We start from the raw sequence: 15,975 nt of genomic DNA, 5'->3' as shown, positions 1-15,975 counted from the left end.
GGCAAACACCTTTGTTTAAGCTACATTATTTGTAAATCACCTCATCTTTTGGGTAAAACCAACAGCATCAGGTCGACTGTGCGGCTGTTTGCAGATAAGGTTAGAGTACAGGGGATAAAATGGCAGATGAAATTCAACACTGGCAAGTACCAAGTCATCTCCATCACAAGAGGCAGGTAACCTTCACATCATCAGTACTTCCTGCATGGAAACGAACTATAGCATGTCATGAAAACTAAGTTCCTGGGTATAAACATCAGCTCAGACTTGCGACGGAATGGCCACATCGACTTGATCACAGTGAAAGCCCAAAACACATTGGAATTTCTTAAGTGGAATCTTCAACTTAACAGTGTCTTAAAACACCAGGATACTGGAGGGTCTCTTCCTAGAGTGACGTGGGACCAGTGCACAAGGAGTGGTACCTAACCCCACCTGTCTGGCGCAGCAACAGGACGACTAACTATATTGAGCTTCCCATCTTCGTCAACCAATAACCATCTGATCATGACAATCATTGGTGTTGCAGCGGGAAACCTGGCTTAAAAAAATACAAAGTTTTGAAAAAACTCAAATGCATGAGGACGATAATCTTATTAGTGAAGTGTTCAACACATAATGTTACGGGTAAAGTTTAAGTTTCCCCCCGAAATGCAATATATATAGCAGCAATATCGACCGATATGGTGTCAGTGTAGGGAACTGAAGCATTTCAAAGAAGGATTGGGCGTTTTAATAAACACAACATCTATGCGCTAAAATAATATATGTAAATTAAAGTTTTATCGAGGTGCGAATGAAAATCAACATCGATAAAGGAAAAAAATTAGATGTATAATTTAAGAACAAACAAAAAACACCCCGCATTTTTAACCTTTTACCAAAAATATGGGAAGATCCAGAAAAACCCCATCTACTTATTATTGGAGATTTTAATTTGGGGCCGCGGTGGCCAAGTTATTAAGTCGTCTGGCATTCTGCTACCACTAGCCCTTCACTACTGGGCCGCGTGTTACGTCGCGGGTTTGAGGCCTACGTGGGGCAATCGCCAGGTAATGGCCGTATATCGGACGTTTTTCTCAGGGAACTCCGGCTTTCCTCCACCTCCAAACCCTGGCACGTCCTTGACGGACCATAGCTGTTAATAGGGCGTAAAACACAAACAAACCAAACCAAAGATTTCAATTTGAAAATAATGACCAGGTGGAAATAGATCACAAAAATGAGAATTTGTCCTCGACGCAGTGAGTGACTCTCATCTATTCTAACATTTAACCAACAGGAGCATGGGGCAACAATGAGCCAGGCATAGTCGGCCTAGTATTACCACTAAGCATAATATGATAAGCAAACTAAAGATAAGTTAAAACGGGAAAGGAATGAAAGAGTGACCATAGCGCAATGCTATCTTACTTACGCTGTACATGAACAATTCAAAACAGATCCACCATTATAATTCAACTACAATGAAGGAAGCTATGAATTAGTAGGACTGATTGAAGAATCAAGAATCGTCAAGAAACTTAGTACTGACAAAGGGACTTGATACACAGATTAACTATACAATACTTATTTTTCGTATGCAAACTGTTGTATGCCACCATATACCAAACAAGAGGGTGCCATCAGATATGAAAAGAAATCTGGATGAAATAAATAAATTGATTGGACGCATGATCTTTGAGGTTCCATCACGTAGGCTAAAGGAAGGCAATAACCCAAGTAAAGCATCTTTATACACAGATACACGTCAGGGAAAGGTTCAAATGATTTATGAAACCAAAGAGAAAGAAAACGATATCAATATAATAACTAAAAAAAAGATTGACTTTAGAGACCATGTAAACAAAGCAGAAAACAACGCCAATATGATAATGGGAAGACACAATTTGTAAACCTAACACATACCTTAAAAAAAAGGGGGGGGGGGGGGGGGGAGGGGGATCTATAGCAAATATTAGTCAGGAAAACGTATGTACACAACAAGTGTGTGGAACCCCCATATGTATCAAATACACAGAGTATAGCACCGTTTTATGAGTAAACACGATGGGCACTAACGCCGACCAACACGGATTTACAGAAGACTCCGGGGAGACATGTTCAAGTATACAAGCTACCAGACTACGATGGGCTGGATACATGCTTGATACGCTTATAGACACGTCGTTTGAGGTGAGTTTGCTAGTTGCACAAGGTATAACACCAGCTGAGTAACACAGCGGACAGTACCTCATGCGAAATTAATATAGTTTCGTTATCTACATTATTTCAAAGCATAATATCGATAATACGGCCGGAATCCTTCCAGGCATAAACAACTGACATTAAACAGTTGAAAATTAACAGCAGTTATACAAAAATGACAATTGAAAATTGGCAAAAGCACAGCACCAATAGGCAATGGCAACAGATGTTTGGAAGTAAATAACTGACAATCTATAAAACACTTCACCGTTTACCGTTCCGTAAAGGAAGCAATTTAATTTGTAAAATTTCATTTTATGCTCACGGCAATAAGCATTCGGCAATTTGTGTTTAAGGGCGACAAAGTCCAGCAATGACGGGACAACATTAATCCTTCGACCTCTTATATGGTAATTTACCTTAATGAGAAGAACATCTATTTGAGATTATGCTTAAAGAATTTTCTCAAGAGGTGAGAATTACAAACTAACAGACACACTATCTACATTATATTAATATGAGAATAGCAACAGCATGAAACTGTCCAAAAATGTGGTCTTTATCAAATACGAATGAGAAAGTCCCTTGTTTCACATACCATCCAAACATGTTATGGGTATACTCGGGGCATGATTCAGTCATCAATTTATTCCCAGAACTAGCAATGATTCCCTTTCACAGATCAAAGAACGCCAAACACGTATAGTCGTTAGTGGTTAACTCCTCGCCATCTGCTGCACGTGGCTGTTTTTCAACTAGTATGGACAAGATGCTGTGTTCGGACTTCCTATTCCAAGAAAGCACGGGATTTCATGTGAACTTACAGGACAGATACATTGAATTTTTCCCACAGAAAATAAACATATTTGCATTAATGCATGTGGTGTGCGTGTCAAAGACCAAACTCCCATCAATGTCAAATGCTGATCGGTGGAAAAGACGCAACCCGAATGCGCGGTTTGCAAGGCAGTTCTTTATGCCAAACCTATACACGATACACATGGGTATTGTGGTCTCCGATCACCAAGGTATGCGGAAATCACTTCAGAAACCAAACCAGCTAAATATACTGGATCAAACAAACGTAGACCTGTTACCCATTTGGTTTAATGGACGCTTTTTTAACGGCCCGTTGAAACTAACCTTTCCCCCCCCCCCCCCCCCCCAAAAGAGACAGGCGCTACTTATCATACGAAGTAAGTTATATGTCACTAATGGGTATTCGCAGAATTAATCATTTTTGCTCCGTGTTAAATAATTAGCAGTAATTTTGGACAACAGAACATTCTGAATTTTCGGCAGAGCCAGTTCCTGAAAATAAATTTCTTCAGCTTTCACTGTGGTACTTCCATTTCTGAAAAGGAAAGTTTAACGTCAGGTCCTATCCTGATGAGCTTGACGAAATTACATTTCATTTTTCTGTGTGGTTTTCTTTTGGTTTATGATACATTTTAAACAAACTGTTTTATCAAATGCTAAAATAACCTGTTTTTACCATTTTTACCAAGCGACAAACGTCAGTATGAAAATGTTTAAGCCTTCCCGTCATATTTGAATTTGACATCTGGTCATGGCTGATCCCGGATTACTCTGAACAGTTTGACGGAAAGGCCCGAACATTTCCGATTTGAAAACAGTCACGTGTAGTAGTTCTTTTTCTTTGTTTTGTTGATATGTTTATCTACGGCCTGTAAAACAAAAATGTAGATATTCTGAAAAAAGTAGCGGAAATATTACCGTCTTGCGTCCGCAATATGCGTTCTGAGCGATAATGAACGTCTGCTTACTAGAAATATTTGATGGAAAAAACTTGGTAACGTCTCTACTAACAAGAAGACAAACACATCAGTAAACATTTCATTATTTTATTGTCATAATCAAATCTAAAAGAGTACCTGATGGGTGTGTAGCACTGATACTGTACTACGTATAAATACGAATTTGACTTGCTCTAGAAAACTTACCTCTATTATACTTTGTACTGCAGTTTTAATTGGTTCGTTTTGCTTAACGTCTATATACAGAGCATAAAACATTAATTTTCTGACAGTTCCAGAGAACAGAAAATTTAGGACAAGCTGTACTAAACTTAACCTCAGCCTGTCTCAGTTGTATACATGAATGCCTTGGGTGTAAATAGTTAGATCATACTTAACTTAATCGTAATCAAGTGTTGTAGACATGTACACTGAAGCATGATCAGTGGTTAAAGCATAAAATATAATCTAACAATGGACGGAAGGTGGGAAAATCTGACAACATAGAAATCCTGGAAATATATAAACAAAATGATGTACATGGACATAAACTGCAAAAAATAGGAACGTTTTGCAAATACTTCATGAAGATTATTGTAATGAAACTCAGAACTACACAGAAAAAGAACTACTCCAGGAAAATAAAAATAGAATATATGTGTTATTTTCGTCAGAGTGACAAATTAAAGTAATTTGGAAGAAATGGTATCAAAGTTTTACTTTCTGCACAAACAATGTACGTATTAAACGTGTTGCATCGTTTCAAGACCGACTGGTCCCTTTGTCAAGCTATGATTGAGTGATTTTATTTCTACCTGTACATGTACATTGATGTGACGAAATTGTATATTTTTCATGTCACGCGACCCCAGACGTTTTGCCTATCTATAGGGAGCGTATACACACTGCATCAGATAGGTTACAGGTAGGGTGTAGATCTAGCCCCCAACCCTGTTATGTCTCAGGAAAGAAATGGTTTCACTAAAGTAACAATAAATCTGTTTGATTTATATACAATATATATATATATATCGGCTATCTTGGACTTTCTATGGCCCCTTCCAGATAATATGTAAGTAAGAGTTGATTTTGAATTATTTTGAAAATATCTAAATAAGGGATAAACAGCTGTCACTGTTTCTTTCAAAACATTGTTGGAAGAACATTTACAAAATACACATTCAATGATATTCATCATGTACATTTCATGAATTTTCAAACTGGTAAAATTGAAATAAACCTTGTGAAAAATCGTATACAATGTGTAACTTTACAGCAATCAAAAACAGGTTTTCTCTCACTTTGAAATACAGCATACAAAATATGTTTTCTTTCACTTCAAAGTTACATCTTTATCAGAGAAATATCATGCATCTAAAAAGACAATCATACACTAACATTCTCCCAAACTGTCAGACAAAACACACTTCACCATGCAGTGTACCAATAGCATGAAGAACCAAAAAAACCTGGAAAATCAACCATTAAACATGATCAGGGTACCTCCCACTATATATATACATACTTAGTAATGACAAAAGTACTGACTTATCTACATAGAACCTACAAAAACACCATGATCATCTAAGATGTCAGCTTGTGACTGCTCAAGATGATGATATGTTATATTTAAATTAATGTAATATCACAGTTTTTCCTAGGATACTGCAGGCCAGCAGTATCTTTCGTTACTAATATTTGACACTTCTGTTTGCTAAACGTGGTGAAATGTCTGAGGAGTCTATAGGCCAGCAGCTTCTTTAGTTACCAATCTGACACTTCTGTTAACTAAACGCGGTGAAATGTCTGAGAGGAGTCTATAGGCCAGCAGCTTCTTTAGTTACCAATCTGACACTTCTGTTAACTAAACGTGGTGAAATGTCTGAGGAGTCTATAGGCCAGCAGCTTCTTTAGTTACCAATCTGACACTTCTGTTAACTAAACGTGGTGAAATGTCTGAGGAGCCTGTATATGCTATACACCGACATGGTACTTTGCAATACGTAAGTCTTTGATGACGCGGTCAGCATCTAGCTGCCTGAAGTAGGCATCGTCGTCATCACGACACAGCTGATCCTGTAACTCCCTGATCTCCTGCTCCATCTTCCTCCTCAGCTCCTTCTTCATCTGCTCCAGCACCTGTAACAGACATGTACACTCTGACAATACTGGAACAGCCGTGCAGAACTTCACTAGCACCATTAGGATGAAAGATAGCTTTGAGAAAATAGGAAAACATTAGATGAAGATCTCTTGAAAAATTTCTATTTTTAATCTCTTTTTGAAGTATTAAACTTTACTAAAGTGTAATGATTGTACCATTGATTTTATAAATAATTCCAACAAAGTATTGATATAAACAGAGTACCTGCATGGTAAAAATAATAAGAACTGTATAATGACAGGCTCAAATTTTCGCAATTTTGACCAAAAATTAGAAAATTAAACTTACATTGATTATAATTTTGTGATATAGACATGTGAAGGGACTATTTTTTTGCTGTTTTTTAGCACAGAGACAGGACATTCCACATAGAAAGCGTTAAACAGTCACATGAATAGACTTTATGACAGCCTATTGAGCAACAACAAGCCATTGTATTTTGTAAACAAATCATCAACATAACAATTAGATGTGTGATATAACCTATTCCAAACATCATTACTATTAATGTATTTGATTCATCAAAACAAAATGCGTATTATTTCATGACAACATTATGGTTATGAAGTTTATTATCGTGGCTCATTTTTATGCTTGTCTTATTATACTGAGGATCATATTTTCGTGATCACTTTATTAACCAGCCAAATCGTGAAAATATCATCCCCTCTGATATATCCTGCTATACATTAAACATTGAACAGCCATCTATCAATAAATCGATCAATGTCACATTTGTGAATGTGCTCACTGTTCTAATTTTCTTGACACTTACCTTCTGTTGAGCCTTTTCTCTTGTCTGTGTTTCTTTACGTTCCTTGGTAACAGATTCGGCAAGCATGTCAAACTGATCCCGGTAGCTAGTCAGGGGTTAAGGACAAACAGTGCCAGCTCCATTAGTGATTGTAAATAAATATTTCACTTTCACAATCATAGCTTCATGTACACTTTCAAAAATAAATTGTAAGATATCCCTAAAAATGTTTCCTGTCAAATTCTGATGAGATGTGTAACAGCTAAGGTATATGAGGGGAACATACTGCCTTACTGGCAAGCTAGCTTTTGCAGTGATGCATTATAACCCAGGAACCTACTCACTAGCTCAGCAACATCGAGCGTGGCCAGTAGTTACAGAAGCTACTGCACGGGCTGAAACATGTTTTTGGAATTTTGTTTATGCCCACTTACATTTTCCATCCGATGCAAGACAGGTTTGACAGAACAAATAGTACTTTAAAACCTTATTATACTGCCATCATTTGTATAACACTGTAACAGGAAAGAGAATAGTGTGCTTCCACCGGGGATCGAACCCTCAATCTCCAGGTTCCTAGTCAGACGCTCTACCACTGAGCTAAAGGGAAATTCCACCTAGCTAGAAGGCTACTGTACCCCAATGTACAATTGAACCCTGCCACAACACAATACTAATAAGGTATTAGTGTTGTTTGGAATAATAACTTGTAAAGTGGGTTGTTGGTATGGGGGCATGGAGAATACTACATAACGTGTATGAAGTTTTTGCATAAAACATTTTCTGTAATTAAATATGCTCTTGATGCATGCCAAAACCATTTTGATGTCTGACCTGGAGATCTGTGATATTGATATTTAGGTGAACGTCAGGACATACTTATTGACCATTGCATACACCGCATGAGATGGTACCTTAAAATATCTATTATACTAGGACATTATACTCCAAGCACTTTTATCTCAATATCTGTCCCTTTAAGAGTGGGTCTGAATACTAGTGTATGGTCCACCATCTAATGATGATATACAAGCCTATTTCCTATCACCTAATGACAGCACAAATCTTAATTAAGCATTATCTTGAGTAGTGAAGAAATGGTTATTCTGAAAACATTTTTTTTTATTTGAAATTTGACCTCAAATTGTGACAATAAGGGTCCTACAAATATTCCATACCATCCTAAAAACATCTTCAACACATATTTAAACAAGAGCAGTTTTTCAAGGATACTAGTTTTCGAGGGACTCGACTTCGTTCCTCTGTACTTTGGACTGGCTGTCTCTCTGTTCTTTAGCATACTTCCTTAGCTCTTTCACCCGGTCCTTCTGGATATCAAGACCATCTTTGAACAGTTTCTTAAACACCATCTCCTCTTTCGTGCGTCTTTTCAGCATCTTGGAGCGCATGCGTACCTGGTACTCATCGTAATACTGACGAGTCTTTGCAGACTGTGTGCGCTTCTCGTGTATTCTATTTTTAGCTGCCACTCCCTGGGTCTGTCTTTCCTTGATCTCTTTCTGTAAAAACAAATTAGCCTTGTATAACCACCTTATCCAAGGTCTCTAATTTTCTTCTATGATGGAGAAGTGAGATAGTAACTCTACATGATTCAATTTGCAAATTTCACTTTTACAACTTCTTTCAATATCACTCAAAGATGGAATCTTACTTTGTTGAGGTATATGGGCTTAATATCACAATGAGTCTGGAGACAAATGTAAGCAGTTAATTTTTAGACCTCTCCAACACCCTTTCAAGAAAATTGCCTATATCCTTGATCAAAACAAGATTTATACTTTATAGTTATGTATATTTCTTCTCTGTACAAGTTTTGACTGAAGCAAGTCAAATTCACCAGAAGTTGAAATGTAACATAATCATAAAGTAGCTTTCTGCACAAAACAAATGCTATAACTGTCTGACAGTATATTCACCATTAAACTGAACAACTCAGATTTGTAATTGAGATTATTTATCACACAAAACATTGCCAAAATCAGCAGCATTGAGGCAGTTCTGGCTACAAAATACATGTGTAATTCAACGTCAACTGGAGACAACACTTAGGAAATATAACACTAAAGTGCTATCAAAGGTTACCGAGTTAAATTATTTACGTGTAAATATTGCTGAATAATATCTCGACATGAGACAATATTTAATGATGAAATTTACCATTCTTTGTTGATGTTCAAGCTCTTTCTTCATAATGTTCACCATGATCTGCTGTCTCTTTTCAGCCTCCTCAAGCTGTAACCAAGGATCACATTGAAATGAACAGGAAACAAATGTACAGGAAACAAACTATTTTCAATCTGACATGATTATTTACAAAATAAGCTTTTCAAAGTTTGTATTCACCTAATTTATTTTCTAGTTATTTCATCAAGCTTAAATATACATTTTGAATGCTATATTGCTGATAACGAATAATACATGCTAATCCTCTAAATATGTGACTTTATCATTTGGTTCACATTTAACTTTCTTCATCTCTACCCTTCTCCCTTGTCTCAGAAGGTAGTATCTAGTTAGTACTGGTATCCTGAAGGAAGAGACATAAAGTGTTATGTACCTCTGCCTTTGCATGGGACTTTTTGCGTCTGACCTCCTGGTTTGCACGCGTGACCTGCTCAATTTGGTTGATACCTTTGCGCCACAGTTCGTGCCACGTGTGTAGTGACAAGTGAAGGTGAGGGAACTCCTTTAACAGTAGTGGTAAGATATCGTCATCGTCCTTGATTGTCACTGAAAACAAACAGAGCCATAAAGTCTTGTGTTTTAACAAAGTTTAACGATGACACGACATTTCCAAGCCACAGAAAATTGAATGCTATTTACTCTATGACCTGTTTATAAATAAAATAAATAAAATAAATAAACAACATTTGATATAGCGCCCCATCTAGCTAACATAAGTCACTCTAAAGCGTTTTACAGTACATAGATATACAATTTTATACAGTCATTACAATAAGCATATATATATTAATCAATACAATATTGAGGAATTTGCAGGAGCTGCCTTATCAGGTGCTAACTACTAGTCCTATGCCACCTGGCTAATATCTCCCTATGTGTGTATAACTGTGCGTGTGCTGGAGATGTATATACATGTATCTCTCAATATTTCTTGAGAATGAGTTATATGAGTTATATGAGTTAAAATATATTGAAGAATGGACTATAGACTTCTGTTACACTCATTCCAAGAAGGTGCTGTTATGCTTCCTTAAAATACTAACGTTCCCATTAATTTGTAGGTCCCATTATTTATAATTACTGGTAAGTATTAAACACTTGTCTTCGCCTGCAGGTCCCATTATAGTTCATAGTTTTAATAAAAGTATGATAAATAAAATTCTGTTTACGGGTACCTTTATTCCCATTAATTATACTTACACTTTGGTTTGCCTGCGGGTATCAATCCACTCGGTGTCCGTCTCTTGGCTTTAGTACTGACTGTGGGTTTCTTCTTGGAAGACACTGTAGCAAGTTTCATAATAAAACAAATGCAATAAGTAAATTAAACTCATTACTTTTATTTTCACATTCTAGTACCACTTCTGCTTCAAGCAAGAAAATCCCAGGGTGTACAGCCATGAAGAACGTATTTGTGTTACCTTTTACAACATGGGAATGTTTTGCCCAGTCAAATATATTGCCCCTCACAATTAAAATCTATATTTGCCCAGTGTCATTTCTTCACTTCACCTATAGTTACTAGATGTGCTAAGCTGTGTGCTAATAGTTGCTGTTATGATAAATTTGCCCTCATTGGAGAGGGTGGAAATGGTGAAAATTAAACTGTAGCAAAATTTTCCAGGTAAAAAGTACTGTATTTGTAAATCAAGATAACATGAATTTACAATATTTTGATAGGCAAACAGGTTTCTTTTAGATGTTGATATCATTGTTATAGAAATTAATTTTGAGTAGGATCATCTAGAAATGTAACCGTTAGCTTAATTGTTTAATGACATTAGTTATTGTATTATCATAAAAATAATGTCAGGAGTAATATAAGGCAATACCATGATAAATCTTGAAATCGACACATTTTAAGATCTTATAATTATATATAAGAATTGTATTCCAAGAAAGTCCAATACCCTTTAAACAAACACATTTCATACCAGCACAATGTATAGGTGAAACACAAAATCACTTGAGGAAAATCCAATTATGAAGAATAATGAAGTGAAATTCTTACCTGACTCTTTTGGCTTAATAACACCTTTTTTCTGACCAGTCAAAACTTTTTTCTTGTAAACTGTTTCCTGTAGTACAATAATAGTTATCGTCAGAGGGGGTGCATTCTCATTTGTTGTTATTATCATTGTTTTGTACCTACTACCTAAGATAATAAAATCAAGTAAAGCAGAAATTAATTAAATTATCCCAGAAACAAAATTTATGATATATTTTTACAGCCAGGAAACATTCTATAAGTAGATCTATGTAAAATCTCAGAGGACAACACTTACTGTATCTTTGGCACTCTTTCTGTCCTTCTTTAGTTCATGCTTGGCCTCATATTTTAGTTCATCTAAGTCTTCCTGATATATCTTGTGTAGAAACTATGTGAAGGGAACAAATAACTTTACTAACATAGTTTAGTACACAACTCAAAATCTACCAGCCATTTTTGCTGGGAACAGAGTTAGCAGTTTGATCAAAGTTTCCCTTATAAAATATATATAGATATACCGAGATAAACATTGATTCAATACAGTATCTATGTACCCTATATCAACTTAATCCAAGTACACTTGACGACGTGTACTTTTGATAAGAAGCTTATAAACTGTAAAAGACAACCTTAAACATCAAAACGTTTACTATGAACATCCAAATTTTATATGAATACCACAAATGTTGTCACTGGTGTAAAAAAAATGTAAGAAACCAAGGTGTGGTACATGTAAGATTATCATTGAATGTAAAGACTACGTTTTTGAAAATGGTTAACTGTAATTCTAAGAATGTTATTTACTGTTTAATATGTAAACAATGTGGTGAACTTTATATCAGACAGACCGGATGTACATTGAGACTACCTAGAATGTACATAGACAACAAATGAAGGACAATGAACTAAGATTTTTAAAAGTGAGCAAACATATGCATCAATGTTCTAAAGATGGTTTTGTGTGTTTTATTCTATATTGTCCTTTGCAAGGAATTGTTTATTTATTATCTACTATATATATATATATGTATCCACTTTTTTTTAACAGATATAACTTGGACGTTGACTACAAGATGTGGAAATGAGTCTTACATCAACTTTTTTCTTGCCAGCCTGTCTCTCTTTCGCCATAAGTTTGTGTGTGTCCACTACACTGTAGGTGCCTTTTGACTTGTCTGGGACGCGGTCAGCTCGGACTCTCCGCTGATCTGACCGGGACTTGAACCGTTGAGGAAGAACTTCATCATCACTTAACACCTCATCTATAATCTCGTGGAACCTGTTTATAAATTTGACATATTAATCATGGTAATAATATTAAATCCTTTTATTGAATTTCTGAAAACAGAAGTATAAATTACACAAACTATAGGTATCAGACATGGAATTTTCCAAGCAAAATGATACTGTACATCTGAAAAATATCAGGCATTTTTTTTCTGCTTAAGTGTAAAAACTCACAAAAATTGCTTTCTCTGCAGCACTGGACTAATTTCATTTACAAACAGTTACACATATACATTGGATAGCTGACAAGCCACACTTACTGTTTCTTGAGGTAGTCATCATAAGCTGATGTGTTCTCCTTTTCCTCCAGATCATCAATGTTGGCGAGGTAGCTACCGTAGTCCTCAGTGACCCTACAAGGTCGAGTCACACTCCTGCCTCTTCCCATCTGTCTTGTGGGTGATGCATCAAATCGTTCATCTCTCTCCTGCCATGCTTTACGAGGTGGTGACTTACTAAGGAATCAAACATCCCAGAATGTAAAACAAACTGTCCTCTCCTCCAACAGTTTATGAGAATCATCACAGAATGTAATACAAAGTTCTCTCTCTTATTACACTTTACAAGGAGGGTAATAATAATTACCCGAGAGAAAACTCAAACAGACTGTAAAAAACCCCAAAAAAACACAAAAAGCTCTCTCCTTGACCTTCAAGCCATTGACTTAATGGGAAAACATAACATCAAAGAATATAATGCCAGGGTCATATGTAGCTTCAAGTGTAAGGTAAAAGTCTCATTGAGCTTAATCCATTTAGAGCTTTAAATGAAGTTCCTTGTCAGACATAATAACTAATTCAAAAACAAAACGGTTGACCAAAATTTAAGAATGTACAACTCACTGTGGACTAGATTTAAGGAAGCTAGGACTGGAATCTGTAGTGGATCGTTCTGTCAAAAATGAAACTTTCCGCTTGGCTCTGCTCGGCGTCAGCTAAAACGTAAAAAAATAACACCAGTTCATAATTAAGGTCCAGATAAACACTCTTTACAACTGTTAAATTAAGTGTAAAATCATCACATGTAATACAGACAAATAGGCTACTGCTGTAAACCTGCTATTTTTTCTCCCTTTTTAACTTTGTCTCTGTCACCCTTGTACAAGGGAGTGAACTCAGTATGGACTGAAAGTGGTCATAAAAGTAATGTAATTTTAATGCAATGTGACAGAATTCATCTCTGCTAGATATTTTAAAATGACAGAGGGCGAAAATTTGTAAGGGCAAAATTATAAAAGTTTTCAGAAATAAGGTACCCTGTCGACTTCATGAATGTTTAAAATATTCTCTCTAATCCCTTTGTTGGGATATATTTAGATAAATTTCTCTTGAGATACATTTTTCCTTTGCACAATGACAATTAAAGCGTAGAAGACAAATTTCTCAGCAATGATTTATCAATGATAAATGTAGTTGCTTAATGGGGCACATACCTCTGAGATGCAAGTAGTATTGATGACACCACCTAAGCATATATACTTATTGCTATGTTTTAATGGCATACAGTGTTGACCTTCATCTTATAGGATTGATAATATATATTTTAGCATATTTTACATAATTGGAAAAAAGTTGGGGCACTTATATGAAATAAGAAGGATATTTAAGTCATTATATGCTCAATCAGTCAAGTTGCTCAGTTGAGTTGTCAGCTATATCCAAAGATGGACACTTATTATGTACAATATCTAACAATGATGCAGTCTTGGTTATAACTATGATCAGCTGTACCTCCGTATCAGAATGAAGATCATCATCACTGCCTGTCAGCCGTACAGGACTCTTTGTTTTCCTGTGTGGACTTCTGGCTCCATGTCGCGTGGGACTGAAATGAGAGAAAAAATCTGTTATCAACATCAAAACAGTAAGTACAAGTAGTAGCCATATATTTATCATTTTGTATAGAAAAGTAGGAAGAGTTTTTCTTATGGAAAAGTAAAATAGATTTATAAAACTGTATAAACAGCCAAGGTCGTAAACTAAAATATGTTTCCTCCAGACAAGCTTTGATATGGCATCTCATGCTTATAATAAAGTAACATCTGTCTTTCTAGCAAATAATTTTCTCAGTAACAGCTACCTAAGTTGATATCAAGTTTCTATAATATTTAACGTACTTCTCTTCCTCAGGGTTTGCTACTGTAAATCTTTCATTCAATATTCGGTTATTTAGAGGGTCAAGTCTCATTCCACATCTGTTAATACTTTATATGATGGTAACATTCCTTACACAAAGTTGTTTTAATTATTGAGATTAAACGATCAGAATCCTTTTTTAACCTCTCTATGACAGCCAAGTGTCTTGCAGTATTGAATACCTACTTCTTTTGTTTACTGGAGCTGCTGTTTGTAACCTGTAGCTACTTTTCACAGTAGGATGGTGGCAGGGTGCTACCCTACATCACACACAGTAGGATGGTGGCAGGGTGCTACCTTATATCACACACAGTAGGATGGTGGCAGGGTGCTCCCCTACATCACACACAGTAGGATGGTGGCAGGGGGCTACCCCATATCACACACAGTAGGATGGTGGCAGGGTGCTCCCCTACATCACACACAGTAGGATGGTGGCAGGGTGCTACGCTAGATCACACACAGTAGGATGGTGGCAGGGTGCTACCCTGTATCACACACAGTAGGATGGTGGCAGGGTGCTACCCTATATCACAACTAATGGGAACCTAGCTACATAGCCTGTTTGCTGTAGCTACTGTTTATAATCTGTGGTTAGGTGTGACCCACTACTCCACTGATAAGTACCTACCTAGCCTGTTTGTTGTAGCTACTGTTTATAATCTGTGGTTAGGTGTGACCCAATACTCCACTGATAAGTACCTTCCTAGTCTGTTTGTTGTAGCTACTGTTTATAATCTGTAGGAGGGTGTGGTTAGGTGTGACCCACTACTCCACTGATAAGTACCTATCTAGCCTGTTTGTTGTAGCTACTGTACATAATCTGTAGGAGGGTATGGTTAGTGTGACCCACTACTCCACTGATAAGTACCTACCTAGCCTGTTTGTTGTAGCTACTGTACATCATCTGTAGGAGGGTGTGGTTAGGTGTGATCCACTACTCCACTGATAAGTACCTACTTAGCCTGTTTGTTGTAGCTACTGTACATCATCTGTAGGAGGGTGTGGTTAGGTGTGACCCACTACTCCACTGATAAGTACCTACCTAGCCTGTTTGTTGTAGCTGTTGTCCATGCTCTGTAGAATGGTACGTGCACGGTTGGGTGAGACCCCGACTGCGTCCCGTGCCAGGGCTGCGGTCTCCTCTACCATGTAACGTAGATTGTTGTAGGGATCTAACTGGTCAGCGGCAGGTTGTCTTTGAAAAAAAAAAATGAAAACATTCATGTCACAGTACTTATTATTGCAAGTTCAGAATTTATTTGTACCATCTTTCCTATTTGAATAAAGATTTTGACATCTTCAATCCCTCATCCATATATTTCCCTGTTGATATTGTACTTACCTGTAACCATACTGGTCCCTGTTGACGTTGTACTTACCTGTAACCATACTGGTCCCTGTTGATGTTGTACTTACCTGTAGCCATACTGGTCCCTGTTGATGTTGTACTTACCTGTAACCATACTGGTCCCTGTTGATGTTGTACCTACCTG

The 15,975-nt window shown here is 36.7% G+C and overlaps 1 protein-coding gene across 3 annotated transcripts in view; it reads right to left on the bottom strand.

Annotated features, from left to right (window-relative positions):
* Positions 1–4,727: 4,727 nt before the first annotated feature.
* LOC110448821 (centrosomal protein of 95 kDa-like) overlaps positions 4,728–15,975 on the bottom strand; it is a 23,350-nt gene continuing 12,102 nt past the window's right edge. For 2 of the 3 annotated variants that reach the window (XM_021495266.1, XM_021495268.1), the window contains exons 10-22: positions 15,525–15,677; positions 14,075–14,168; positions 13,187–13,278; positions 12,605–12,799; positions 12,150–12,336; positions 11,353–11,445; positions 11,079–11,145; positions 10,268–10,351; positions 9,441–9,613; positions 9,041–9,115; positions 8,096–8,382; positions 6,884–6,968; positions 4,728–6,083 (exon numbers count right to left, since the gene is read on the bottom strand). In XM_021495266.1, the coding sequence (XP_021350941.1) occupies positions 5,919–6,083; positions 6,884–6,968; positions 8,096–8,382; positions 9,041–9,115; positions 9,441–9,613; positions 10,268–10,351; positions 11,079–11,145; positions 11,353–11,445; positions 12,150–12,336; positions 12,605–12,799; positions 13,187–13,278; positions 14,075–14,168; positions 15,525–15,677 (1,750 nt within the window). In that variant the 3' untranslated portion in view covers positions 4,728–5,918. The remainder of the gene's footprint in view (positions 6,084–6,883; positions 6,969–8,095; positions 8,383–9,040; positions 9,116–9,440; positions 9,614–10,267; positions 10,352–11,078; positions 11,146–11,352; positions 11,446–12,149; positions 12,337–12,604; positions 12,800–13,186; positions 13,279–14,074; positions 14,169–15,524; positions 15,678–15,975) is intronic. The other variant, XM_021495267.1, reaches the window with a different exon arrangement.

Source organism: Mizuhopecten yessoensis, unplaced genomic scaffold (assembly GCF_002113885.1).
Source record: "Mizuhopecten yessoensis strain PY_sf001 unplaced genomic scaffold, ASM211388v2 scaffold4359, whole genome shotgun sequence".
Lineage (NCBI taxonomy): Eukaryota > Metazoa > Mollusca > Bivalvia > Pectinida > Pectinidae > Mizuhopecten > Mizuhopecten yessoensis.
The sequence above is the reverse complement of the archived record's forward strand: the minus strand, read 5'-3'. Positions and strand labels throughout refer to the sequence as shown.